This window comes from Uranotaenia lowii, chromosome 3, assembly GCF_029784155.1.
Source record: "Uranotaenia lowii strain MFRU-FL chromosome 3, ASM2978415v1, whole genome shotgun sequence".
Taxonomy (NCBI): Eukaryota; Metazoa; Arthropoda; class Insecta; order Diptera; family Culicidae; genus Uranotaenia; species Uranotaenia lowii.
In genome coordinates this window covers 291,442,990-291,469,022 of record NC_073693.1, presented here as the reverse complement: position 1 = coordinate 291,469,022, position 26,033 = coordinate 291,442,990, and the positions used below count along the sequence as shown (strand labels likewise).

At 39.6% G+C, this 26,033-nt stretch overlaps 7 protein-coding genes across 8 annotated transcripts in view; 3 read left to right on the top strand and 4 right to left on the bottom strand.

Annotated features, from left to right (window-relative positions):
- LOC129751268 (ATP-binding cassette sub-family B member 6-like) overlaps positions 1 to 26,033 on the bottom strand; it is a 182,176-nt gene that overhangs the window by 154,913 nt on the left and 1,230 nt on the right.
- On the top strand, positions 1,139 to 2,551 carry LOC129751271 (MRN complex-interacting protein-like). Its single transcript, XM_055746670.1, has 2 exons — positions 1,139 to 1,275; positions 1,339 to 2,551. The coding sequence occupies exons 1-2, from the start codon at positions 1,225 to 1,227 to the stop codon at positions 2,287 to 2,289; spliced, it is 1,002 nt and encodes a 333-aa protein (XP_055602645.1). The 5' UTR covers positions 1,139 to 1,224; the 3' UTR covers positions 2,290 to 2,551.
- On the bottom strand, positions 2,327 to 3,224 carry LOC129751275 (probable Golgi SNAP receptor complex member 2). Its single transcript, XM_055746675.1, has 2 exons — positions 2,962 to 3,224; positions 2,327 to 2,896 (listed from the first exon to the last, which is right to left on the bottom strand). The coding sequence occupies exons 1-2, from the start codon at positions 3,093 to 3,095 to the stop codon at positions 2,395 to 2,397; spliced, it is 636 nt and encodes a 211-aa protein (XP_055602650.1). The 5' UTR covers positions 3,096 to 3,224; the 3' UTR covers positions 2,327 to 2,394.
- Positions 6,761 to 7,548, top strand: LOC129751274 (histone-arginine methyltransferase METTL23-like). Its single transcript, XM_055746674.1, has 2 exons — positions 6,761 to 6,894; positions 6,958 to 7,548. Exons 1-2 carry the CDS (start codon positions 6,763 to 6,765, stop codon positions 7,546 to 7,548), a joined length of 723 nt encoding a protein of 240 aa, XP_055602649.1. The 5' UTR covers positions 6,761 to 6,762.
- LOC129751276 (SRA stem-loop-interacting RNA-binding protein, mitochondrial-like) lies at positions 7,573 to 7,955 on the top strand. Its single transcript, XM_055746676.1, has one exon. It carries the CDS (start codon positions 7,573 to 7,575, stop codon positions 7,846 to 7,848), a length of 276 nt encoding a protein of 91 aa, XP_055602651.1. The 3' UTR covers positions 7,849 to 7,955.
- LOC129751266 (probable ATP-dependent RNA helicase DDX55 homolog) lies at positions 8,185 to 10,282 on the bottom strand. Its single transcript, XM_055746666.1, has 2 exons — positions 10,059 to 10,282; positions 8,185 to 9,971 (listed from the first exon to the last, which is right to left on the bottom strand). The coding sequence occupies exons 1-2, from the start codon at positions 10,164 to 10,166 to the stop codon at positions 8,232 to 8,234; spliced, it is 1,848 nt and encodes a 615-aa protein (XP_055602641.1). The 5' UTR covers positions 10,167 to 10,282; the 3' UTR covers positions 8,185 to 8,231.
- On the bottom strand, positions 12,445 to 23,357 carry LOC129751263 (uncharacterized). Of its 2 annotated transcripts, XM_055746662.1 has the most exons (4): positions 23,219 to 23,357; positions 22,773 to 22,922; positions 15,913 to 17,009; positions 12,445 to 15,851 (listed from the first exon to the last, which is right to left on the bottom strand). In XM_055746662.1, exons 3-4 carry the CDS (start codon positions 16,911 to 16,913, stop codon positions 12,878 to 12,880), a joined length of 3,975 nt encoding a protein of 1,324 aa, XP_055602637.1. In that variant the 5' UTR covers positions 16,914 to 17,009; positions 22,773 to 22,922; positions 23,219 to 23,357; the 3' UTR covers positions 12,445 to 12,877. The 2 variants fall into 2 exon arrangements, with proteins under 2 accessions (XP_055602637.1, XP_055602636.1); XM_055746661.1 differs by lacking the exon at positions 22,773 to 22,922.

Below are 26,033 nucleotides of genomic sequence, written 5' to 3'. Positions count from 1 at the left end.
GACGAATGAAACAAAACCTTGATTGCCAATTTCAATGTTGCTTACGTCCCTTCTTCCAAACGGCGAATGTGCAGAGGAAGAAAAACCTAGCACATTCGCTATGGATTCCATGAGCAAACAAGTGTATACAGGTAGAGGTTTTCAGAATATCAACCTGGCAATGAATATTATTTCAGATTCTTCTTTTCAAGCGTTCTTAAATCGATACTCAAGCAGGCTTTCGAACGCTGTAAAATAATGCAGCAAGGAAAAGAAACCGAACAGCAGCAGTAGCAGCAAACCTATCAACTAACTGCATCAGGCTGAGCGGCAGCAGCCTGCTGCTGTTAGTCACCCAATCACCCGATTCACACTTATATTACGCATTCACTAATAAATTTACCGCTGCACTCGACAACTCAATAAGTTAACATTCACTATGCCGAGAAAATTGAAAATTTACCGGTAATTGCCTCAGAAACATTTGGGCGTAAGTGCAAGTTGAACGAATCAAAGGACGAATGAGACAAATTTCCCCTCCAGCTGGTCGGCAACAGAAAGCTGATCAGCAGCAGCGAGCTGGTTTGACCGATGGCGCACCCGATTCACACATTTCATTATGCATTTACTTACCAATTTACCGCTACACTAGATATTTCACTTATTTAACAGCCACTACGCCGAGAAAATTGAAAATTTCCCATAGTATTTGCATCAGAAACATTTGGGCGTAAGTGCAAGTTGAACGAATCAAAGGACGAAAGAAAAGAGACGAATGAAACAAATTTCCCCTCCAAACGACGAATGTGTTCAGACGTATGAACGATTTATGTTTGAATATGTCGTATGTTCCTATATGATTAAAAAATAGCTCTAAAAATTGCAAAAAATTAAATTCATAATGTGGAATATCTGACACAATTAGTTTCCATGAATATTGCGTATTTTTTGAAGGGTTATCGGCGACGGAATGAAAATAGGATTTGAAAAACACTCTTCAAATTTCAGAAGCGTTTTTCTCGGTTCGGTGTTTCTGTTTCATTCGACGTAATGAAAGCTCACGCGAGAATTTACGATCGCGCCGTTATTGGGTTTCAATCGAATTTGAAAATGCTGTTGAATTTCCCCTTCAGAAACAAACATTCAAAAGTAAACAAAGAAATTTGCCACAAGGACTAAAAAAGCGCAAAAATATTTTAAAAATTTAATGTAAAATAAACGAATTTCTCGAAAACTTTTGTGAAAATGCCTCAAGAATTAAGAGTAGTGCGTTGTTTTGAGTGCAAACAGTTTCAGGTACGTTTCCAAATCTATCAAATTCCAATAAAACCGTCATTCAGTCGCAAATTTTAATTCCAGACCGATATCGTGAAAAAGGCCAACAAATGGGTGTGCAAACTGTGCGGCACCAAACAATCGCTACTCAAAGAATATGGCCGTGGTTCCGGTCGTGACTGTCGATTGCTTGCCCAGGAACTGAGTTCCCGCTCCATGGACGAAGAACGGCTGGAGCAAGCAATCGCACAGCAGGTCATTTCCGGTGGGCTACAGCTGCCGCAATCTGCTTCCGGTGCTCTACGGGACGAATCTCAACGGTTGGTTGATGCTCAACAAAATCGCGAAGCACGGTCTTCTGGCAGCAAATGGGAACGGTTTCGAGATGGCGAAGACGACGATGATGAAGGGGACATTTGGAATAGCATTGAAAAATCAACAGCGCCTAGTCAAAACAGCAGGAATCATTCAACCTGTTCAACACCAAACGGGTCTTTCAGTCAGATGCCATTGCAAGCTATAAGAGATTCAAACTGTTCAACATCCCAAGGTTCGTTCCATAAGAAGCCGTTTCAATCTGTAAGTACCTCCCATCTTAGAACGTTTGACCAATCAAATGGTCCTAAATTAGTACCGTTGGCCGATTTTCATCAAATGGACAAAAAAGAAAAGAAACAATTCAAGTGGCAATCTTACAATAATTCGAAAAATGTTTCGAACAATCAAAATAGTAATCATAAGGCTAAGGAACCGGAAATTTCAGTAACCCTTACAAATTCCCAAGTCAATTTGACTTTACCAACAGAAAATTACAATAATTTAAAACGTAAATCTACTGCTGAGATATCCAAAACTGCCACTCCAATTATGTCGTTTGGTAAAAGATCTAAAGCGGAGGTTTTGAATAGTAATTCAGAAACAAGGAGTCAAATTTCTCCTGTTAAAAAACACGTGCAACACACAGAAAGTGGCGCAATTGCGTCATCTTCAAAGTGGTCGAAATTTGTTGTTCCTGAAGAGGACGATTATGAATAGTTAATAAACCTTTTAAATGTAAATGAAAACGCTCCTATAGAATAGTTCGAAAGCCATAGTTTGATAGCAACAATATAAATTTACTTGTTAAAAAGAGCCGGATACTTAATATACAAAAAAGAAGATCACCAGAACAATTATCAGTAGCGTCAGAACCATTCCTCCAATCATAACGTACTTGTCTTCGACTAATCGTCTCTCGATCATCTTCATTGTCTGATTCGAAAGTCCAAGCGTACTCCCAACATCCATAATTCGCTTGCGGGCCCCTTTGAGCGTTTCCCGCTGGCTTCGCAACCCATCGAGCACATTCGATCCGGTCATGATCATTTCATCCACGCCCCGGTGTGCGTTATGCATTGAGTTGTGGTGCTGCAGCGAATAGTCGATATCGATCGAGGTTTCCGGATTGGCGGTAAACCGTTTGTTGAGAAGTGTTTCCCGCTCGGCTTGCTCTTGGGCCCTACGGGTTTGTTTGCGCTGGAAGTTTTGTAAGGCCGCGTTCAGGTGTCGCACGTCATATTTAAGTTGGTCCACCCGCATTTTTGCATTCTGTCGTTGGGTGGCCGGAACTTTGTACACCAGCACATCGAGACGGTCACAATTACTGCTCGGAGTAAAATACCAGTCGGTCATTGAGTGTTGAATTAAATATCAATTGAAAAAACTCACGCATTAATAGCGGCCAGTTTGGTTTGGATGTCCGCCTCCACGGCGCCCGTATCAACCCGGGTGTTGCTCAGCTGTTCGAAGCATTGTTGCGTCATCTGGATCAGGCTGTTTGTTTGGAAGTATAACGCTTCCATGGCTGAATGCGTATTATCTATTTATACAAATGATTCCCTAAATTTAACAATACATGTTCGCTTTAATTAGGAAAATTAAACTTTCTAGGATAGAGAACAACTGAAACACGAAAACGGACACATCATAATGTTTTGACAATGGGTGGTTTTTTATGGGGTGCGCGTTTTGTTTGCTTTTGTTTGTTTCCAATAAGAATTTTGAATTCGAGCAGTACCAGAATCCATCTAGATCCCATCGTTTTGATAATCCCAGTCTAGAAATTTGGCTCATAAATAATCAAATATTTGGTCCGATTTTTCTAAATAACGAAACGGACGAAACTCACATCATGTGTGATCAGACGCGCATACTTTTGAGTAATTCGATGCTTTAGTTTCAACATTCTTATTACTTAAGGGCCGACCGAAAATAAAGCTATTCTCTGTTGACTTTGACAATCCGGAGCAAGAGTCTTCATTTGATTCTTTTCGACAGTTCGGATTTCTGCGGCTAGGGCATGCAGTTGATCGATCTAGTCAAGGTCCCAAGGCATATGAGCAGAAGAGGGCTTTGGAATTCGTTAATTTATTTCAGTATTATCCTTAACGTTGCCATTGAAGTCTAGCGTCAACTTATTTTTTAATACAACCTAGATACTGATGATTCTCAAAATGGTTCTTCAAAATCGTAAGTCCTATCCTATACGTATACGTTTAGGCTGATCTGTTTGAACTGTTGACCAGGCTTCCGAAAAGTACAGCTTTGCTATGACAGCTTTTTTCTTGCCAAACAAACTGTCTCGGTTTTCCTTACCACTCGGTTCGCTGCTGTACCGTCGGTAACGAATCGTAATGCTTCGGCTACATCGCACACGTGCGAGAACCCAGGCTGTATCTGAACAATCTGCTCAAAGCATGCGTTGCCGAAAGTGTTGTGCTTTAAGCTGTAGCGAACCCAACCGACAGTTCGGTTTCCATCCCCCCATCCTCCTGTTTCGAAAATAATTTTATCCTAACTGTCGGCTGCAGGGCGTGACAGTTTTTGCAGGACTGTCACGGGTGACTGTAGTGCCCATACCGTACCCATGCCCGATCGTATGCGCTGCTGCTCGGATCGAATAGATCGAACGAGCCATATATTCACACCGAGCAGCAGCATACGACCGAGGCGTAACGCGATGTGTGGTGCCGGTGCAGGTTAGGCGGAAAGGGGTGGGGAGGGTGGTTGGGGTGATCACCACCCGCAGTAGATTCAAGCAAAGGGAAAATACGTTCGTTCGAAATTAACTCGGCTCGAACGAATCTCGGCTACAGTCGGACGGAGTGAGTAGTACTGTCATGCGAAATTCAACGCATTGAAAACTGTCACGAAGATTTTCCCAAAACTGTCACGAAGCTTAAAAAACTTTCATACCCACGAACAAACTCTCGCATGAGGTAAAACAAGCCATCGCTGTACATCGCTCGACCGCTCCTTTTAAAACTGTCGGGGAAGAAATATTCGGGAAGCTTTCATCGAGGTGCATGTGCGACATTCGCAAGAATACTGTCGTTCGCCAGTACTTTTCGGAAGCCTGCTGTTGACCTGCCAGTCTCTTAGCGGCAATCTAGTTTTTGGCTTTAGGTTAAAACGGTGAGAGATGTCATATAACAAACGGGTATTTCCATTGGCGGCAGGCTCTACGCATATCGTATGCGTACGACTGCTTTGGCTTATTGGCAGGTGCAGGATTCTCCAAATGGCGAAAGTCGTTTCAGCTTCCCCTGAACAAGAGAATTGGCGCTCGCAATGACTCCTCCAAACTCGAATAAATGAACATAATGAGTGAAATGAACTACTTCCAAACCGTCAAACGGAATCTGCCGAAAACTTTTTTAGACTGGGAAGTTGTTTGATGAAGAGAAGAAGAAGAAGTAAACTAAAAAAAAAATTACAGTACCTCACTGAACCAAATTGGGCGATCTAATGTATAGGGTCATTCTAGTAAATCTTATTATTCTCATTCAAATTTAAGCTACTAAATTATCCTTTCAAAAATATAGGAAAATCCAATAAATTGTATCTACCTCACTCACTTGGTGAAATGCAAAGGAAAATCCGATAATAATAAAAACGAATATAATGATTCAATATATAAGGTCATTCCAATGAATCCTATTGTACACAGTCGAATTTCAGCTACTAAATTACCCTTTCAAAGATATAAGAAAATCCAATAAACTGTATCCACTTCGTCCACTTGATGAAATGCATAGGAAAATCCAATAACTTTTATTACTTTCGTGCGGCATACCTATTATATCTGTGATGTTAGGTTATGAATTTTTGTTCAGATCGTTGTCAACTGACAAATGTAGCTCAATTGGCTCGATAAATTCAATGTTAATTTAATAGCAGCCCATCGATACTAAATTAAAGTAAATGTGAAGAAATAAACAGGTGAGTTCTTATTTAGTATATTTTCGAATGATTTGTGCAAGTTTTGTAAATTATGAATAACGTTTTTAATACAAGATTGGAACAGAACCATATTCCCCGGAACCATATGAACTGGACATAACAGGAATAGCCAAGGAACTTAGTTGAAAACCTCGACCGAGCAGTGTCGACCGACCAGAATCCAAATGGGGCAAAGTTATAGAGCAGATGAGCTCAAAGTTTACGCAAGTTGGTGAGTCATGGCATAATCGCAATGTTATCTTTTTTGTTCATCATAACTTTTTCACATTTACAGAAATCCTCTCGAATTTCCTCATGGGAAAGGACAAAGTGGTAAGCTACCTGGAGGAACATCAGCCCATCGAGGACAACAACCACAAGGCCAAATTGGGACTGACCGATACCAATCGGTATCTGAACTCGGTCATCGACGACAGTACTACTGGCCAAGTTATTATTGCCTGTCGTCTGTACGATGAGGCGCTTCAATATTTCGTTCTCGTCGAGCTGCACATACGTTCAGAAAGGTGTGGGTAATTGCAGTCGCAGCATCCGGATCCTGACCTTGTCATACACCATCAATGTATATAAAAATCACCATCCAAGTTCAAGTAAGCCAAACAGGCCACCGTAACTTCAATCGACTGCCAAATTATAATCTAGTTTGTGGCCAGAGCCGATTTTCGGAACCGGTTTAAGCTGAAACGGAACTGGAGGTAAATTAGAATTTGTTGGCTAGTGTTATGATAAACAGTTCTAACAAATTGCTGCTCTTTTTCAGATTGTAAAAGTATTCCGTCAGAATAATCGAAGAACTGAGCTATAGCTTAAGATGGATGAAGCTTGAGCAGGAGAAGTCCCGGGTCAATGTTCCGACCGATTTACAAGGAGTGCCTTGAAGTGCCAAAAGCAAAGTTGTATCACTCTTTAAAATACAACAACTTTTAATTTAATTTTGTGTATTTTGTTTATTACCTTATTGATCGTATCACAAATCAATATAAAACTTCAAAAAAATCAATTTCAATAAAATAAATACAGCATTTTCCATTACACTGATGAAAACATTCATTTCACTATCTAAAATAATAAATTTTATCAATTTGGCTTAATTTAGAATTCATTGGGATTTCCTATAAATTAAATCTTTCGTCATTCGATAAAAAGTATTGGATTTTCCTTTAGTGCGAAAACACTAAAATTCCCAATAAACCTTATAGCCAGATTTCGTTCAGTGCCGCGTCAAACATGACAAGATTCCATCAGCAGCAGCAACAAATGGAAAACAATGTTGAACAGATAAAAACGTTTATTTTTGGAACCAAAAACAAACACAACGCGGCGGAAGCGACAGAAAAGTTGGAAGTGCTGATACCGGAGGTGAGTTTTTTTTAGGATTTTGGTTGGTTTTCCATTGAAAAAGTTTGTTGAATCAAATTTCAGCTTCTTCTTCCCGGGTATTCTTTTTATACCTGGCCCTCGGCTCACGTCCTAGCTTGGTTCCTTTGGCAGCGGCGGGTATCTCTGAGTAGCAAACGGGTCCTGGAACTGGGAGCCGGGACTTCACTCCCGGGGATAGTAGCGGCCAAGTGTGGTGCTCACGTTACCCTGACCGATTGCAGTACCTTGCCGAAAACACTTCAGCACATTCAACGGTGCTGCCGGTTAAATCACTTGATTCCGGGCAAGGATATTGAAGTTGTCGGGCTTACTTGGGGACTGTTCTTGGATCAAATCTTTCAGTTGGGTGCGATTGATTTAATTATTGGATCGGATATCTTTTACGATCCATCGGTGTTCGAGGATATTTTGGTTACGGTTTCCTTTCTGTTGGAGGCAAATCCACAGGCTAAGTTTCTGTTTACCTACCAGGAGCGAAGTTCGGATTGGAGCATAGAGACTTTGCTGAAAAAGTGGGGACTCAATTGTAACGTCATCAGCTTGGATAATCTGAGCACCGAACTCGCCATCGATCCGCAGGAGTTGATGGGCAACCACACGATCCATCTGCTAGAAGTTACTAAGAGATCGTAAGTTTTAAGGATTCAAAAACCGATTATGTCTTCCTCGGGAGCTGCAGCCATCGCACGTGGCGTTCAGAAGCTGTTCGTCGGCAATCTACCGTGGACGGTTAGCACCAAGGAACTGAAGGCGTACTTTTCCAGGTTTGGACACGTGCATTCTTCCAATGTGATCTACGATAAGACGACAGGGTTGAGTCGTGGCTACGGATTTATCGTGTTCAGCACTCGAGATGGCTACACTAATGCCACAAATAACCGGAATCATTCGCTGGAGGGACGCTTGTTGGATGTGCAACCGGCTGCCTCCTGATAGCCTTTATTTTAACAGTAGTTTCGTGTTAGGTCCAGAATGTAGTGATGGAATACTGAGCAAACACTACGTACAAACGTAGTAATAACATTTAGATGTAGTAACGATTTGAGTTTGATAATTTCTGATTATCACATGCCTTGAGAAATGAAAATTGTACAAACAATGATTGAAATATCAACTGAAATGCCTATTTGATACCAAAGATTTTTCACGAGGGAAAAGTATTACTTAACTTGTTTTTCATAAGTAACGTATGGATTATTGATGAGAGAAATTCACAAATTCATATCATTCAAAATTTGATAATGTTCGTTCAGGTACGAAATTTTACAAAGACGTGATCATTTGAACTAGCCAACAATTTAAACAGTTTATTTTCATTAACTGTCATCATCCTCGGACCCGCTTCCAATTCCCAGTTCATCGTCACATTCTTCCTCGGTTATCTTTTTCTTCTTCAACTTTTTCAACGAACGGATATCGTTGGCCAGCTCTTCGAGTTCCTCCCGGGAAAACTTGGCCTTCTTGTTCTTGGGTTGAACAGGGCCATCCGCGCCATTTTCTGCTTCCTGAGCGGCCTTCCGTTTCTGTTTCTGATCCCGACGCTTCTTGCGAATTTCCTTCCGTTCCTCCCGGGCTTGTTTGGCCAGCTCCCAGGGAATCGATTTCTTTTTCAGCAGCTTTTTCTTCCCCTTCCATTCGCCGGTTTCCTGGTATATTTTCAGCTTGCTGTCGTAGGACGCCTGCTTTTGTTTGTCCTTGTAGGTGAGCTTGGTGATGTCCAGGGATTCGGGTGGACCTCGGAAGGTTGCCTTGAAGGCATCCTTCATTTCGGGCATTTTCGGAAGCTGCAGCAAACCGTAACTGGTGGCTATCCGGCCGAGGTCCAGATCTTTTAGACGAAGAATTAAGTTACACTCGTACTTGGTGTAGGCTTGAACGTGTGACACGAATGCTCGGTTAGCTTTATCGTAGACAGCTCGATCTTGTTTCTGAATCCAATGCAGGACGCTTAGCGTTTTGGTGAGCTGTTTTTCATTGTGGTCTAGTGTTACTTTCTTCAGAGAAACTTTTTGATTGCGTGTTAGGAAATCAACATAAGAGTCCTCGGTAGGTAGAAGCATGATTAGCGCGTTACCTTGATTGCCCTGTCGAGCTGTTCGTCCTACTCGGTGCACGAAAGCAGCCGCGTTTGAGGGAGCATCCCACTGCAAAACCCAATCCACTTCCGGAATGTCAACTCCTCTGGCCAATAAATCTGTGCATAGAAGTAACGCATTTTCTGACTGACGGAAATCTGCGAGGATTCTATTTCGCTGTGATTTCATTTTCCCATGTAGAGCCAAAACCTTCATGCTTTTAAGAAGTTCGGCCAGAGCGATTCCCCAATATTCTACACAAGCGCACGTTGGAAAGAATATCATTGCCTTCTTCACATCCTGCTTACGGATGAAATTCAGCAGCACAACCAATTTATACTCCGGTTCAACGATGACGTAATAATTCTGAAGCAGCTTCGGTGTGCTTACAGTGGCTTTCTCTTTGACACTCACCAGAACTGGATTCCTCAATCCAGCGCGCATCAAATCCTTGACTTCCTTAGTTTGTGTAGCAGAAAACAAACCGGTTCGCCTCTGCCGTGGTAAATAACCCAAAATAGTATTGACAGTTGTTTCGAAGCCCATGTCCAGCAAGCGATCGGCTTCGTCCAACACCAGCAGTTCCAAACTCTTTACCTTCGCAGGCAAATTCAAATCACCCTTCTTTTCCATCAAGTCCTTTAATCGACCGGGTGTCGCAACCAGAATATTCGCCCCTTCCTTCCTCAGTGCATCGATGTCTTCCTCAACCGGATTACCGCCTATCAGCAACTTCTGTCTGAACCCACTCAACTGGTCGTGACCCAAGAACTCATCCAGAACGTCGCTTATCTGAGTTGCAAGTTCCCGAGTAGGGGAGATAATGACGGAACCGATCTCGAATCGTTTCCAAGCTGTGTCACGTTGCCGTCTCAGGAGCAATTCCAACAGCGGAACAACGAAGGCCAGCGTCTTACCGGAACCGGTGACAGCTTCTGCCGCCACATCTTTGTAGTTGAGAAGCAGCGGTATTGTGGCTGCCTGTCAAGATAAAATTTTATTTTATAACATCTCATTCGGTCAAAATCATGTTAAGTATCTATTTATATTTTTATAAATCATGTTTACCTGAACCGGAGTCATGCGTTCGAATCCGAGTTGATCGATCACTTCCAAGATTGGAGCACTGAGTGGTGGTTTATCTAGTTCGTTCCACTTTGAAGTTGGCTTGGCCATATTTTTGAATACTTACGATGCTCAGTCTGATCTTAACTATTTTTTAAACCAACTTTTAATAAAAGTTTTAACTGTATCATGAATTTTTGGCTTCTGCTTTCGCGCACGTGCGTTTATTTATATTCAAATTTCGACAACAATTAGAATCCATCTCCTTCATGAGTACACTGAAATACATTCATACATGAAATTTTCTTGAAAATGTATAAGATGCTCGAATCGAGTCAGTCTAATCGAGAGAAGCAAAAGTTCGAGTACAAAGGTCGGACTTAACAGAAATATCTTGACTTGAAAATTTTGGGCTTAAAAGTGCTAACATTTAACCGCAAAAGCCATAAACACTACAGGTTATTGAAAAATTTCAGCCTTTTTACTGCAGTGAACATGTTCGACGTTTCCAATGTTAACATTCAATGTGTCATATCCTAAACCTGAACAGACCTGAACTATATTTATAACTGACAGGCTCATGTACTCGTAAGAGCAAGTTCACTGGTGTTAGGAAAAAGTGGTAGAAATTTTGACACTTACGGCACAATTTGAAAATTTTTCCATGCATAAACATTTTCAAGATTTGTGGCATTCTAGTTTTTCTACAACACATGTTGTATTTTCGCATGCTGTGATGCAAAAATAGCAATATTTCTATCACATACGGTTGAAATAGAAATAGTGCTGTAAAAAATAAAACGTCCAAAGGTTTGAAAACATTTTTGCATGGTAAAATTTTCAAAATGTCAAAATTTCTACCACTTTTTCCCAACACCAGTGAACTTGCTCTAACAATAAAAATTAAATATTAAAAGTTTTCAAAACCTTTGAATGAAAACGCCTCAATCAAAGGGTGTAAATTGCAGGTGATTCGAACTGTCAAATTTCAAAATCTACCATGTTGATTGTTTCGTTGCATTTGTTTATCTTTGATCCATAGAACAGCTGAGGCACACTGTTAGTTTGTGCTCGGGCATTACCCCCACTCCATGCAGAGCACCTCTCTTCGCCATCTTGCTGCAAAAGTCAGAGAACCTAGTATTTTAATAATCTTGTCCTCGGTGAGAAAAATTCATACACACTCCAAAAAATGTAAACGTAATAAACGAAGGAAATGTTCGGATAGAAAACAATCTTCAAACAAGAAAAAGTGGATATAAATATATAAGATATTTATTACTCTTTTTCAGTTATTGTATACATTGAGATAGCTGCATAAGAATACGAATTTCATGTGTTTTCTCATATTTTTTAAAGTTTTTAACCTTTTCTTTTCAATAATATCAGCCCAATTTGTACAGCAGGCTGCTCAGAATTTCCCGATTTTATATGTATGCTCGTGTAATAATTGAACCTTAAAATATACTAAATATCCATAATATGCTTCATAATACATAAACAATTCTATAATATACTCTCGTATGCAGCTGCGCTACGATTTTGTGTTCCGTGTCACTCTCTGTTTCTCTCACTTGTATTAGAAATGTCTAAACTGTGTGTTTTGTTAGCTGCTGTTTTTTGGCGATAGCTGCTAAAATAGTTTACAACCGAAAAAAGATCGATCCGCGCTTGGTTTTTCCTTTCCGTTTTCTGCACAATTTGGCAAAGTAAAAGTTGTTTTTTAGTATAAATACATCACTACAAACTAACTAGCTACACAATAGACGACATCAGTAGGTGTAATATTAATTATAGTTTTTTTTCCTGTTCAAAAGCATCATATCATTCTAATATTTTGAAACCAGAAAACCGCTACCAACTTTGCTCACGGTTTTCCGTGATATAAATTTCTAAATGCCACAAAATTTACAATTATACAGATAAAGAAGGAATAAGAAACCCAACGAATAACCTGTTTTTCATTCTACAACAAACAGCGCAATCTATTGCTCTCTAAAGGTATTGGTGTTGAATGTGTTGGATTCCCGCATGTGAACCATTTTCATTAGTTTGTTTGCGTGTGTGGTTGTATCTGTATTCGAGCCTACAACGTAATCAAGCAACAACGTGGAATATACCTCCTTCAGCGTGGGTATCGCTTTCGCTCGATAATTTATATAGCATCTTCTACTTAGTAATTTCAATAAATTGTATCAACTTATAGAATTCACAGTTATCTTTTTTGTTTTTGGTGTGCTTTGCAACTTGTTCTGATGTGTTGTTGTATTGTTCCATGTTCTCTCTAAATTCTACGAGTACGAAAATTATTCGTTCGATTTAGCGTAGTGCGATGTACGAGTGTGTTCACAAGTGTTTTATACGTTCGTAATGTAGTGTTTTTATTTAAAAAAAAAAGAAAAGAAACATTAATGAGAAAAATGAAAACGTTGAAGAATTCGATGTCTGTGCTTGAGACATTCATAAGTAGAAATCAAAGAAAAACTTCTTCGTTTGAAGAATTTCATAAAAAGCTTCTATTATCACGTTTTATTTGTTGAATGCAACATTTCATTATATATACATAGTTAGTTACGATCTTAAATGCTGAAACCAGACTAAAACAATTATTGAATATTTTATGAAAAAATAATAGCCAAGATAGATGAAAAATTTTAACCAGTTTTCAAAAAACAATTGAATTAATTAATTGGACCACTTTACAAAAAAGATTTAAATTATTACTTTATCGTACTACAACGAACGTATACACCAAAACACATCTATCTACTTCATTCATCAACACTTTACTACTTACGGTTGTGAGATTCAGCGTACCACAATCATGAAAACGGATTGCTTCTCCGTTTCAGCGAGCCGAATTTTTTCTCAGCCTCCAGCAACATTTTATCGTTCCGAATCACCTCGAAGGGAGCAATCTTCATCAACCGACCTACGCCGCTGCTGCCGCCACTCGTTCCTTTCGAGCCCGAACCTCGGACGGTGGACGGTATCGGTTCCTCCAATGCTTCGTCCGAGGGGAAATCTTCGAAGCTCATATTACAAAGGCCCACTTTATTGCCGGATTTGGACTTTGCTGAACCTGGTGGGAGGTTTTGCTGACGACTGATGTCTTGGTACCGATCGATCGCTGAGCTGGTACCACCGTTCGATTTATCTTTTTTGGTGGTTTTGCCAGATACCTTCCGGTAGCCGGGGACGTTGACCTTCACTTTCTGACTAAGCTTTGCTGGGATCACCAGCACGTGATTACCACTTGAAGTTGCTCCTCCCACGGATACCATAGTGCCATCATTAGCAGAAGATTTACCCTTCAAAGAATTGTATTTAACCTTTTCCTTTTTGCTCAAGAATCCTCCCTTGGAAGGTGTTTTCACGACAACGGTATCACTACTATCGTCATACTCGTCGGATTTAAGCTTCCGAGCGTCATCATCGTCGTGATCGTAATCTTCGTGGAAATTCACGTAGTTGTTGTCCGGCGTAATGCTTTGCTGTGTGGCGTTCACTTGACTGAAGTTAATGTAGTTCAGACGAGCGGTCATCGAGGCCGGTGGTTGATGAAGAGGAACGTTAGCTGAATTGGTATTGGGTAACTGCGGCTCCGGAGGTACGTTGGTTGCAGGAATAATTTGAGTCAACGCGACAGAACCAGGCTCAACGGAAACCGTGGGAATTTCAGAGGAAAATTTAGAAACCGTTGCGATTGGTGGAGACAAAATGAGCGCTGGGAACGGTTCAGAACCGAAAAGATCAGTTCGTGCTGTTGGCTGTGTTGATGATGACGTTTGTGGTGCTTCAATGCGCATGGGAGCAACTTCAGCTATCGGTGCAGGATTAGCGGGAGGTGCGGCAGTGGTTGGCGATAAATGGAACAATTCGGTTTGAGATCTATTATGTTTCGGTTTGATGGGAGTAGATGTGCTGAAATCGTCTACCTGAGGCGGTAGAGGAGGAGCAGGAATGGTCGGACAATTCTCTGGGATCGGGTGAATGTTGGGAGTATATTTAATACTGTTACGCCTAGGAACTATCGGCTTTCGAAAAGGTGCCATTGCAAAAGGATCTAGCACAACTTCATCCTCTTCTGGTTGCTGTTCCGATTCATCTGGTAGAGATTCTGGTGTGAAAGGATCCATCAAAGCTTCCTCACTACTGATGTTATTTTCTGGAGCCGACTCATAATCTAACTCGTCATCCAATAGTAGCGGTTTATCACCTTGGATCATATCCTCTTCGCCTGAATCATCTTCATCGATAACACTGTGCTTCGAATCGTGTTCACGCTTTTTGATCCGCACACGTGTTACGATGCGGCTGCTATTATCTTCATTGGTTGTAACACTTTCGCATTCGGCATGGTAGGCACTTGATCCGCACGTTTTAATACTTTCACTAATACAATCATCCACACTTCCTTCGCCGAAAGCCCCTCTATTGAATTTCTTCGGTATACGACCTACAACAGCTTTGCCATTGTCCACCTCTTCCCCGTCTATAAAATCTTCATTGGCCCTCAAATCACTTGCCGATCCAATCGAATCGTCCGAATCATCATTGCCTTTTCGTGCTTGGTCTGCCACCGTTTCTCGCACCCGATTTTCTTTCGCCCCACTGGCACCCTTCTGATGCCTCTTTTTAACATCATCTTTATGCACAACCTTTCCTCTTAATTTCCTAACAATCTGTACATTTTTTATCTGACTTTTATCAACCTTATGGTATACGGCCTGCAACTTTTCCGGAATATTATTTTCTACAAACTGTTTGAAGCTTTGCTTCTTGACTCCTCCTACCGAATCCGTGTAAAATTCTGCATCACTATCGTCTGACGTTACGTCGTTCGAATTCAACTTTTCATACTTGTTTCTGTCATCTAGTGGTAGTTTGATGAAATTCGGGGAACCCTTCTCACCCGCACTGATCAGATCGTCCAGCTTAATCCCCAACATATCTCCATTCCCAATCGTTCCATTATCTCCAGAAGGTGGCCCTCCAGGAGTCGTCACTATCAAACTTTCCTTCCCTCCGGTACCGGAAGAATTCCGCCATAAGTTTCCACCAGCTGTAGCATTCGATATGACCTCACTCAACTTCGAAGTTAGTTTCGACGAACGACCCGCCTTATCTTTAAGCCTCTTTGGCAACGTAAAAGGAGCTGAACCGAACGGGTCCTCTTCTGGTATCATATCTGGATGGCTCAACCCGGCGGTGACCAAGGCACCGGTTGAAGCTGCTCCCGTCAGTGATGTTGGTAACGAGTGACGCTGGTTGTGTGACTGCTGGAACCACTCGGCTGGAGGCATTCTACCGGCGCTTGTCAAAGAGGCTCGCTCCGAGCGTATTTCTTCCGGGGATGTTAAAATCGAAGTTTGACTGCCATCTTCTAGTCGCAATTTGTCAAACTCGGCCCCAAACAACTGATCCTCGATAAGGGTTGAATTCGAGCTGAAGGGCGACGCATCCCCGAAAGGGTTCCACGTTGAGCTTGTGGTGGATACCGTGGGCGAAACCAACGATTTCTCGCTGTTGGAATTGCTCAAAGTGGTGGTAGTTGGTGGTTGGTAATGGTGATGTTGTGGACGCGGTTGCGATGTTGAGGATGTAGTCTTCTTAGAGGAAAGCGAAGGCAGCAGGGATGTGGGACGCGCTCGGGTCGACGAACTTATCGTTGTGGGTGGTTCCGTTTCGAAGGGAGATAGCAGGGACGATGGTGACGCTGCCATCGATTTGTCTTTGGACAATGGTAAATCGGGCGGTGGCACCAATAGTTTATTCCCATCACCAGCGTAAAATCTACAAAAACGAGTACATTTAGTCAAAATTGCCTAATTTTGAAATAGGTGTATTTTTTTACCTAAAACTGCCATCGATCGACCCTCTGGATTGAGTTAATCCGGTAGCCGGACTCTTCGCTAACGTACCGCTCTTGGTCTCACCGGATGTAGAAAATTTTTCTCCAAAATGTGCGACGAACGTGCAGCGACTCTCATTGTGATGATCGTTTCCCGTAATTGCAGTAGCAGGGATGGGCGAGATAACGTTTTTCGGCGAAGGGTTTAAAGGTGGTGGTCCCAGGTTGAAGGAATTGGACGAACTTCCGCCGGTATTCGTAGGTTGACTGTGCACCTTCGGTCGGGATCGTGGAGCTACGCTAGTTCCGCTTATAGTTGGATGTTGAACCTTCCGTTCCTGTTGATCACTAATGTTTGTCACAACCGGAGCTACCGCATGTACGTTCGGTTGAGATTTCTGTCGTTCCAAAGCTATACGCAGTGGATTATCCTTACCAGCAACTTTAAACGAATGTTCGCACACTTGGTAAATGCTTGGACGTTTCTCGGGATCCGGTTCCAATAGGATACGGATCAATTGACACAACTCGGGGGAAAATTTGTTCTTCTCCGGAATATTAAACTGACAGTGAAGAATCGCCTTGGAACTTTCCCCGAAAGGCATTGTCCCGAAGCAAAGTTTGTACAGTAGACAACCCAGTGCCCAAATATCGACTTTAGTTGTGATGCTATGACCGGAGTTCAGATCTACCATCTCCGGGGCACGATACGGCATGGTTGTGTTCTTCTGGACTTCCTCTTCCACCAGTTTTTTCCCATGAGCCAAGGGATTTAGCAAACGAGACGTGGCCGTTCCCGATTCCACCAGCATGAATCGGCCCATATCGTTTTGGACCACATTCTCCACTTTGATGTCGCGGTAGATGATTGGCGCTTGGCTGCAGTGCAGCGGCGCCAGGGATTCGCAGACATCACAAAATATTTTCAGCACCTCGTACTCGCTAAAACCGTTGTTACCCCGGCCTTTGATTAGCGTGGCCAGGTGGCTCTTAGACTGTGGCATTGTGGCGTATTAAATCTCCTGCACAGGCATACAAGTCCATTGCCTTGCGGGTGCAGAGTGGGACTCGTGCGTGTTTGTCTTTTCGCTGGAATATGTCTGAAAAATGGATAAAATAGGGATTAAGTTCAAGGATATGTTTTTGCAATTGATAATTGTTCCCACAATACAACAGCAGCAAAATTTATTCCAATGTGTTCAAGATCAATCAACATGAATTAAACACGTTAGACAATCGAATACACTTATAGAGCGGAACCGCAAAAACATAGTCAGACATAAACAGAAAAGAATCAGTCCTCAACTGTAGCCGGTAGAGTATCGCTCGATGAAATTACACTTTGTGTGAATGCAAATGAAACCTCCAGCACGAAAACCAGTAAACATATTATCCCAGCCGAATCATATTCACCTCTTCTACTTTAAATAAAAATTCGACTTCTCTTCAATCGGTGTACTTACAGCCCAAAAACACATTATGAGCTTACTCGATTGCCATTTGGGTTGAATGTTACACCCAACGACCCATCGACAGTCGAGGAGAAATGCGAACTTGCGCTATTGCCGAGACCTCGTAGAGTACCAAATATTCAGAAGTGGCTGCAGATAGTTCGGCTTAGCCAGTATCTACTTCACAGGGTGCTGAACGTCTGATCTTTATAGATGTATGTATAGATATTCTGGTGGAAGTGGTAAAAAAATCAAAATTTCTTAAGGGTAATTCCAAATTTTCAAAAAATTAAGGGCTGAAATCGTCTAAGTGTTCTGGGTTGAAATTCCGATAGCAGCAGTAGCTTTTCTGTTCGAGCTACTTTATCGAAAAAAAAAATGTAGTTAGATCCGTTGGGAATATTTTAAGTGACCTTTCTTAAACCACAAATGTTCTTCCTCCAACTGATTTTATAAGGGAAAAACTGATCAAGATCACTTACTGTTCTCAACTGCCTCCCTAAAATGTAAATTTCTCTTGAACTTTATCCACCTTACTTTCTTCCTTGAACGACAGCTTCCTACAGGTACTGCTACAGAAAAAGACTTAGGCACCGCACATACTTCTAAATCGTTGAAGCAGCACTTTCTGTTGTGCAAATTTTTCGGTGATAGAAACAAAAATGACATTATTCACTTCACATATCTGTCTTTTATACTAAACTATCGCCAATGATATTTATTTATTTTATTTATTTAGTATTACGTCTCACGACATAACCTGACGAACATAATACCTAATACGCACTCGGTCCATGGCAACCGTTCTCCAATTTCTCGGACATTCCACATTAGCCAGATCACGCTCCACTTGGTCTAACCACCTCGCTCGTTGCGCCCCTGCTCGTCTCGTTAGTCGTTCCTACCGGGTTCGTAGCGAACACCTGTTTTGCAGGACAGTCGTCCGGCATTCGCGCAACATGCCCTGCCCAGCGTATCCGGCCAGCTTTCACCACCTTCTGGATACTGGGTTCGCCATAGAGTCAACTGCTTTCAACTGCTCAGGTATCCACTTCACCTTAATGTCTTTTATACATAGAAAAAACCATTTCCATGGATACTGTGGGGTCTCGGTATTCAATCCAATTTTTTTTCTTTTTTAAGGAATTTAACAGCAGCGTTTGGCTACTCTATACATATACTCAGAGTTGCCAACAATTTTTTTTTTTCTTCAAAAATCAGGTACTGGTGTAATAATTTTTTTTTTTGGTCGTCGATCCACATTTTCATATCAGCAATGGTATCTAATGCAGTTCCTTACAACCCATTCATTTTTCATCACGTTCGAAAAAATAAGACAAAATCAGGCTTATCTTCATAAATCAGGGAAATTCAATGGCTTATCCAGTGTTCGGCATCACTAACTGAAAAAATAGCACCGCTAATTAGATCGCTAACTCATTCAAAGTTAGCGATCGCTAATAAAATACGCTAAATGTGCCGAAAAAGTTATCGCTTTAAGCTCAAAGCGCTAATCGCTAATCGCTAACTGTTGATCAACATAAAGGCCGGAACTAATTCAAATTCTTCTATTGTCACGCCACCCCTTCGATTTTCCCAACTCCTCAAGGGGAAAAAAAAAGGATATTTCAAGTATTTAGTTTAAAATTAGATGAATTGATCGATTTTTTTTATAGAATTATATGGGCAAAACAAAATCTGTCAAAGATGGGAATTGAAACAACTTTCTGTGTTCTACTATTTAAAAAAACGAATTTTCGAACAATTACAAGAGCAAATAACAGCAAGTGGAAGATGGGAGATATTTTTTTTTTAATTTTAATTTTGGTTAAAAATTTACTCGATTCATCAGTTTTGTGCAAAGTAGATAGTATGCTATTTCGTTGCAAACCATCTTTTGTGCAATTCTTTTCATTTGGTTGTTTTTTGCATTATTTTACATTATCATCATTTAAAATCTTTAAACTGTTTTTCCCTTTTTAAATTTGCAGGAGCATTGTCAAACGTGAACGTATGTACAATAGACCGCTGCAAAAAATGACTTTTTGCTCCCATATGTTTTTTTTATGCCTTTTGGGTCACCAAGCATCAGTGTAAAATTTGAGATGATTTTGTTAATTCCTGAGTTAGCGCAACGCGAATCAATTTTGTATGAAAATTTGTATGGAAGAAGAAATTTTTGCACATTGAATCATCCAGAAAATTCAAATAAGCTTGAAATGAAATCGGTATTTAATTTTTGGTTTTGACTATTCTTACGCTTCATTTTTTGCCTGAATGAAAAGCCGCTAAGAATTTCATGAAAAAAGTTATAGTCATTTGAAAATAAAATATCTGAATCCATTGAAAAGTATTCAAAAATGGCAGACTTTGCTTGCTAGAGCTGTTAATAATTGCATGAAATATTTTTGCAAAGGCTTCATAAATCAATAAATTCTCTGGCAATGCAAAAAAGTTTTTTGAGATTTTTTATTTCCATCCTACTGTTACACAGCTTTCAAACAAGCAGTCAAAAACGATATAATTAAATAAATGAATTTTGAAAACAAAAATTTTACATAACATTGAATATCTTTTCTGGGGTACAATTTAGGTTGGTGCTTTGTTGACATGAAATGTTATGAAAGAATCAAGGAACATTTTTTATCTAGAGATATATTTTTCGGAACTTTCAGATCATCTCTGGCGGTTTTTGAATGAAAAATTATGTTTTCCCATACAAATTTCTATACAAAATTAAAACTCGTTGCGCTAATTTAGGACTGGATGGATCGCTTCCAAAAATTTTATTGCTATTTCTGGCAGCAAAACCAACCAAAAAAGTTATGGGAGGTGTAAAAATTTGAGAATTTGAAATTTTCATACAAAGCTTGCAGCGGTCTAATGTACTATTTCTATTTGAACTTAAAACGAAGGCTACAATGGTAATTTTATCTTTTTTTTATATGCACTGATCTGAAAAATCTCTTAAAAACTGTATTGTGAAAAGAAAATATCTCAACCATTTGAAAACAAATGTTGATGAAAGGATGTTAAAAATAGTTTAAATTGTTTAACACCTTTTACTGTTATCTTCTTCTGTAAATTTGTGCTGAAAAAAAGTGCTAAAAGAGAGAAAAATTACACTTAACACATCTTTTCTCTAACTCCAGTACACATTCCTCTGACTAATCCAATTAAGCAATCAGAATGATGCCCAATGTCACCATAACTTGATAAATGACAAAAAGTTTATTCTGTCACTAATAATTCGAGAGATTGATTCAAATATATGGGAGTTAGCGGTCTTCAATTAGCGGAACCAAATAATAGCGGATCATTTTAATTCGCTAGATCAATCAAAACTTAGCGGCAAAATTAAACCGCTAACGAAAAGTTAGCGGACTAACTAGCGAATAGCGGATTAGCGCTTTTGTGCCGAACACTGGGCTTATCATATTGTCAGGCTGAGCATCGAAAAGTCAGGCACATTGGCATTTCTGCACGAAAAATAAAAAAAAAGTAAAATTTACCGAGATAACAAGGTGAACGCTCGTGAAAGCCAAAAAAGAAATTTCTACCTCTTCGAGGTGAAACTCACCTCACAGCGAGGAAAAATTTACCTGAATCGATGTTGGAAAAAGGTATAATTCACCGAGTAAAAAGGTGAATCAAAAAAAGGTAAATCCTACCTCGTAGTGAAGTAAAGTTGACTTGGATTGAGCTAAACAAAACGGTACAATTCATCTCGAAAAAAGTAACTATTTGCCGAATCTGTTTATTGAGGTTAAGCCAAAGCTGTTTTGTCGTTCAGAAGGGAAATTTTGCTTCGTGCCCAATATGAGAAAATCGGAAAAGAATGGTAAATATTTTCTTAGATATCATTTAGTTGTGCTGATTCTCGTCATAATACATTGCTTTTGTTTCAGATCGGCTCAGCTTCGAGCTGTATTCCACGTCATCCTCCAGATATCATTCCGGAGAAGCCGCGCCTGACCGGATTATTCGAACGGAGAAGGGCATGAAAGTGTTAACGCAGTGCAGGAGGATTCAGTGGCCATTATGGCGCGGAAGAACGCGAAGCCGAATTGCCACGAGCCTGGCAAAAAAGGACTTACCTCAATAATTTTTTCAAACACGGTGATACATTTCAAAAATAAATATTAGGTAAATATCCCTATTTATTTCAAATAAACGTAAATTTTTGAATGATCTATGTTTTTATTTTTATTGACGAAACCAATCAAACCAACTAGCATTTACCTTTTCTATCAGTGAATGGAAAAACGGTATTTTTTACTATTTTGCTAGGTGATTGCGAAAAAGATAAAATTTACCTTTTTGCTAGGTGAATGAAAACAGGTAAAATTTACCTCGAAAGAGGGGTGGAAAAAAATCACCTCGCACAAAGGTAAATTTTACCTTTTTTTTATATTCCGTGTGCATATACTATCTTACACTCAGCCGAAAATGCAACGTTAAATTCACCTGGATTTTCACGTAGGTGCTCATTACTTAAATTTTTACTCGATTTACGTGAAGTTAGATAGAAGTTTATGAAAAATCACTTAATTTTTACATGAAATTCACATAGTCGTTTACTGTCAAAACAAAGTCATATTCGATTTACGAGAAAAAATACAGCTCAATATGCCTTGGGCTGAAACCCGGAAACCGTATATCTCGTATTTGGTCCACAATGTGTTAAGGAGCCCTAAGCCGGGAAACACCGTAATCCGGCATTCCTTAGTTTGGTAAATAACTAGTTGGTAAAATGAATTATCGAATCTGTATTTTTCCGATTGTTGTGTTTTATTTTTAGAAAGCGTGTGCTGTTATTCTGTTGCCACAATAGGACGAATTTCAACAAAAAAAAATTCAAAAATACTTTTTTCATCATTGTTTTGTTTTTGGTTTGCTTTATGAAATATTTTAAATATATTTTATGCTTAAGTATTTAACAATGAAGTCTTCTGATAAAAAAACAATATCAGTGTTAGATAGACTAAATTGCTTCCTTGATTGGCTGGAAGGATATTAAAGATATCAACTTGTGAAACCGAAAATGCCAATCATTCCTGGAAAACCCCTTAAAACGGCACAAAAGATACAAGGAACGTTGGCGACTTGTTGGCGTGTGGGAGCATACCTATGCAATCCCCACAAATAAAAGCTTATCGAATGTGGATTGGGTGAGAAGAACAAGATTATGCTGTGGCACCGCAAGCTAGGCTTTTATTCAGCTGCCACCAAACTTCAGGAGAGGGATGAAGAAATCCGAAACGATGGAGATAGGTATAGGTGCCGCGGAGTAGAGAAAGCATCGACAGCGCCCGATTTCAGCCCACTCAAATCCCCCATTGGAAGTGCAACTTAACTCTTAACGTGTGCCGTGTTACACTTTGCATTTCGTTATCCATACTTCTTGCTTACCACTTATCGAGGAGTACATCAAACTGGCTGCAACGCATATCTTGAGCGCTGGAAAAAAATTGGTTTCTAATGTAGCCGGGCAGGTGGGTGCCAAGAGGAACAGCCAGCAGCAGCACGAATGCACACTATCATTAGCCGATGATGCAGTTGCTGGGAGGGGAAATAAAAATTTCATTGTAAGTCTCCGGCTCTTCGCCAGATGCAGCAGCATAGAGGAAACATACAAGAAAAATATCGCAAAAGAGAACCGAGCATAACACCGTTCCTCCATTCGAAACGGGGAAAATTCTCCTCCTTTCCAACAGCTGATGATGATCATTGACTACGTCAGCTCAAGAATTTGGTGATCGTGCTTTCGAAAAGTTGCAATTTCCGAAATCGCTATTGCAGCTTTTTCTCCCGGCCAAATAATTGCACACAAATTGAAAGCAGCAATTGGTACTTACCGGGGGACAATTAAAAGCCACACTAGGAACCTATAAACACGATTTTACTTGCAAATTTTCCGCAGCTTTCTTCCACTGCTAAAATCTGGTTGTTTTCACTTCGCACTTTTCCATTCGAGGAACAGCGGTTGACAGACGGCCGTGCGAATTTGACGGATTCGAAAAAGCGACTGACGTTTTGCTTGTTTAGGTGGATTTGGACAAGAAATATCGAATGCAATTACACCGCAGTCCTCGTAACTTTTTTTTTTGGTCAATCCATCGATATAATAACTGTCAATAGTGAAAACACAACAAATTGGCCTCAGTTACAAAAATTCTAATTAAGATTAAAACAATAGAATAACTGAAATGACAAAAATTTAAAAAACAAGAGAAATTCAAAGTTAAAAAAAAATAAAAATACATACTAGAACCACAAAAATGACAAAAATAAAAAAAAATACAAAAATGATAGGAATTACAAATTTAACAAAAATTAAAAAACAACAACAATAACAAAGGGGCCGTTCAGATACCACGTGGACAGAAAAATGAGATTTTTGACCCCCTCCTCCCCCTCCGTGGACAAGCGTGGACATTTGGCAAACCCCTACCCCCCCTCCCCGGATGTCCACGTGGACAAATTTGAAAAAGTTTTTATTATAAATACCTATAATTTGACAATTAGAAAACACCACTTTTTGCCTTTTTGTTATAGAAATGGCTGATTTTGTAAAACCGAATAAGAATTTCCTGATATAAAAAAAAAATTAAAATTTTAAATTTCTTATTTATCATATTAATCACTTGCTTTCAAGTAGCTACTTATCGTTTGAACTTAAACTGGAAAGGTATGCCACTTTTAGACTTTGATTTCAACATCTTAATATTTATTCACCTTCAGAAAATATTTTGAAAGTAAGTATGTCCACGTCAACCCCCTGGCAACTTGACAGTTAAGTCGAGTTTGCTGTGCCGTCTTAAAAATTGTAGATGTCGCACTAGTCGCGTTTGTTTACAGGCATCCTGGGTCGTCCCTAGCAGCGGCAACGTTCATTTTCCATTGAAACCACTTGATTTTGTTTCGGCATCCTTGGATGCAATTCAACTGACGAAATACCATTTTAAAAGGACACATAATCAAAAGTGATGCAAAAAAGAAAAATAAATAACTTTATAATTAAATTTTAAAATAGTTGTCAATGAAATTAGTAATTTTATTTCAATCTATTTGTGTTCCATTCTCGGTTCCAACTTAATAAATTTTCTGTTTATAGCAAAGATTACAAAATGGCCATCTTTCATCCGGATCCGTTGTGTTTTTGTTACAAGGCGTCACCAGATAGAGTTATGAATTTCTTTCATTAAACATAACGTGGTTTAAAATAGTTCCGCTATTTCCTTAAGTTTATTACGGTAAAATTTTAGCCAGCTGAATGTTATGAAATATTAGTTTAACAAATATGTTGAGATAGTAAACACTGAGAATGAAAGCGGAAACGAGTTGAGGTGATGGCTTTGCATTTGCACAAGTGACGTACAGATAAAATTTCGGCAAGTTTGATTAAAAAAATTAGTTCGTAGCATCAAATGTGAAGATTGCAGAAATGAACTTTTCTATAGTTTTATTGGCAGATTAGAAGTTAATGCCGATGTGTTAAAGGTGTGCAGAATAACCGAGTTGGAGGTAAAAATTGTAGAACAAAATCATCAAAGTATAAACTTATTGTTTATTGTTTATTGTTGCTTTTAAATCGTCTGACATATTTGTCTTAATGATAAAACTTAATTTAAGGTTACATAAATAAATAAATTGCTCGAGCGATGATTTTTCAACTATTATTTCTCAATTCGTCTCTTAGATAAGATTCAATACGACGTTTAAAGGTTGTGGTACATACATTGAAGTCGAAAAGCGTATAAAATCGTAGGAAGCTAATTTTTGCAGACCGTAAAGGGTCGTTACTACCATACCGCGTACTTCTTGATGGCTTTCACTCGAGTCTCGATTTCGAAGAGCTCTTTCTGGAGCATAGATATTACAGCGAGATAGCAACCATGAGCAGTCGATTTCATTTCGTAAAACCTTCGCCACGAACAGAGATTGGCCGATGACATGACGATCCGAGAGTGTGTGAAGACCCAGTAAAGCACAACGCTGGGCATACGGTGGCAGGTTTAGAGGATTCTCCCAAGGCAACTCCCGAAGAGCATATCGCACAAATCTTCTTTGAATAGCTTCAAAACTTGCAATCCATACAGCTTCAAATGGCCACCAAACAAGGCTATTATTATGATATCATGATAATTCGAACTCTGACACGGATTTCAAATGATGCACGGGATGTTTATAGAGGATTAGCCGAACACATTTTGGATCAAGATGCTTTAGTTAACTATCGAAACTTGTTGTTGGAATTATGTGTTGATTTTTATCTGAAGTTTCGGATGGAGTCCTTCGCTAAGCAACATAATGATTCTAAAGAATCTCTTCAAAAAAAACTTACAAAGTTAATATTGTTTAGAAATGAATGAAATGTTGTTTTAAAATTTACCAAACCAAAAACCAATTACAAAGATTTTTTAATTAAAATTAGCTTGTGTATTTAATAAATAAAAGCCATTTGAAACGCTGACTTTTTTGACCATATTATCGTGTTTTTTCTTTAAACATCAACTCCCTTTCCGCTGGTGATTCTTAATAATTGTTTTTAAAAACTTTTTTTTTTCAATAAAAAAAAATATTTTTGAAACCTTAATTTGTCGAACATTTCATTATCCACCCTTTCGATATGTTTGTTGAGTGAAAATGAGATTTTGACAGAACCAGAGA

Bases quoted from the DNA above. Each gene is read 5' to 3' on its own strand.
- LOC129751263 (XM_055746662.1), bottom strand. From the start codon at position 16,913: ATGCCACAGTCTAAGAGCCACCTGGCCACGCTAATCAAAGGCCGGGGT. The intron at 15,852-15,912 runs GTAAAAAAATAC...TCGTTTTTGTAG, and splicing joins TCGATCGATGGCAGTTTTAG to ATTTTACGCTGGTGATGGGA.
- LOC129751266 (XM_055746666.1), bottom strand. From the start codon at position 10,166: ATGGCCAAGCCAACTTCAAAGTGGAACGAACTAGATAAACCACCACTC. The intron at 9,972-10,058 runs GTAAACATGATT...TTATCTTGACAG, and splicing joins AACGCATGACTCCGGTTCAG to GCAGCCACAATACCGCTGCT.
- LOC129751276 (XM_055746676.1), top strand. From the start codon at position 7,573: ATGTCTTCCTCGGGAGCTGCAGCCATCGCACGTGGCGTTCAGAAGCTG.
- LOC129751275 (XM_055746675.1), bottom strand. From the start codon at position 3,095: ATGGAAGCGTTATACTTCCAAACAAACAGCCTGATCCAGATGACGCAA. The intron at 2,897-2,961 runs GTGAGTTTTTTC...TACTCCGAGCAG, and splicing joins AAACTGGCCGCTATTAATGC to TAATTGTGACCGTCTCGATG.
- LOC129751271 (XM_055746670.1), top strand. From the start codon at position 1,225: ATGCCTCAAGAATTAAGAGTAGTGCGTTGTTTTGAGTGCAAACAGTTT. The intron at 1,276-1,338 runs GTACGTTTCCAA...TTTTAATTCCAG, and splicing joins TTGAGTGCAAACAGTTTCAG to ACCGATATCGTGAAAAAGGC.
- LOC129751274 (XM_055746674.1), top strand. From the start codon at position 6,763: ATGACAAGATTCCATCAGCAGCAGCAACAAATGGAAAACAATGTTGAA. The intron at 6,895-6,957 runs GTGAGTTTTTTT...ATCAAATTTCAG, and splicing joins TGGAAGTGCTGATACCGGAG to CTTCTTCTTCCCGGGTATTC.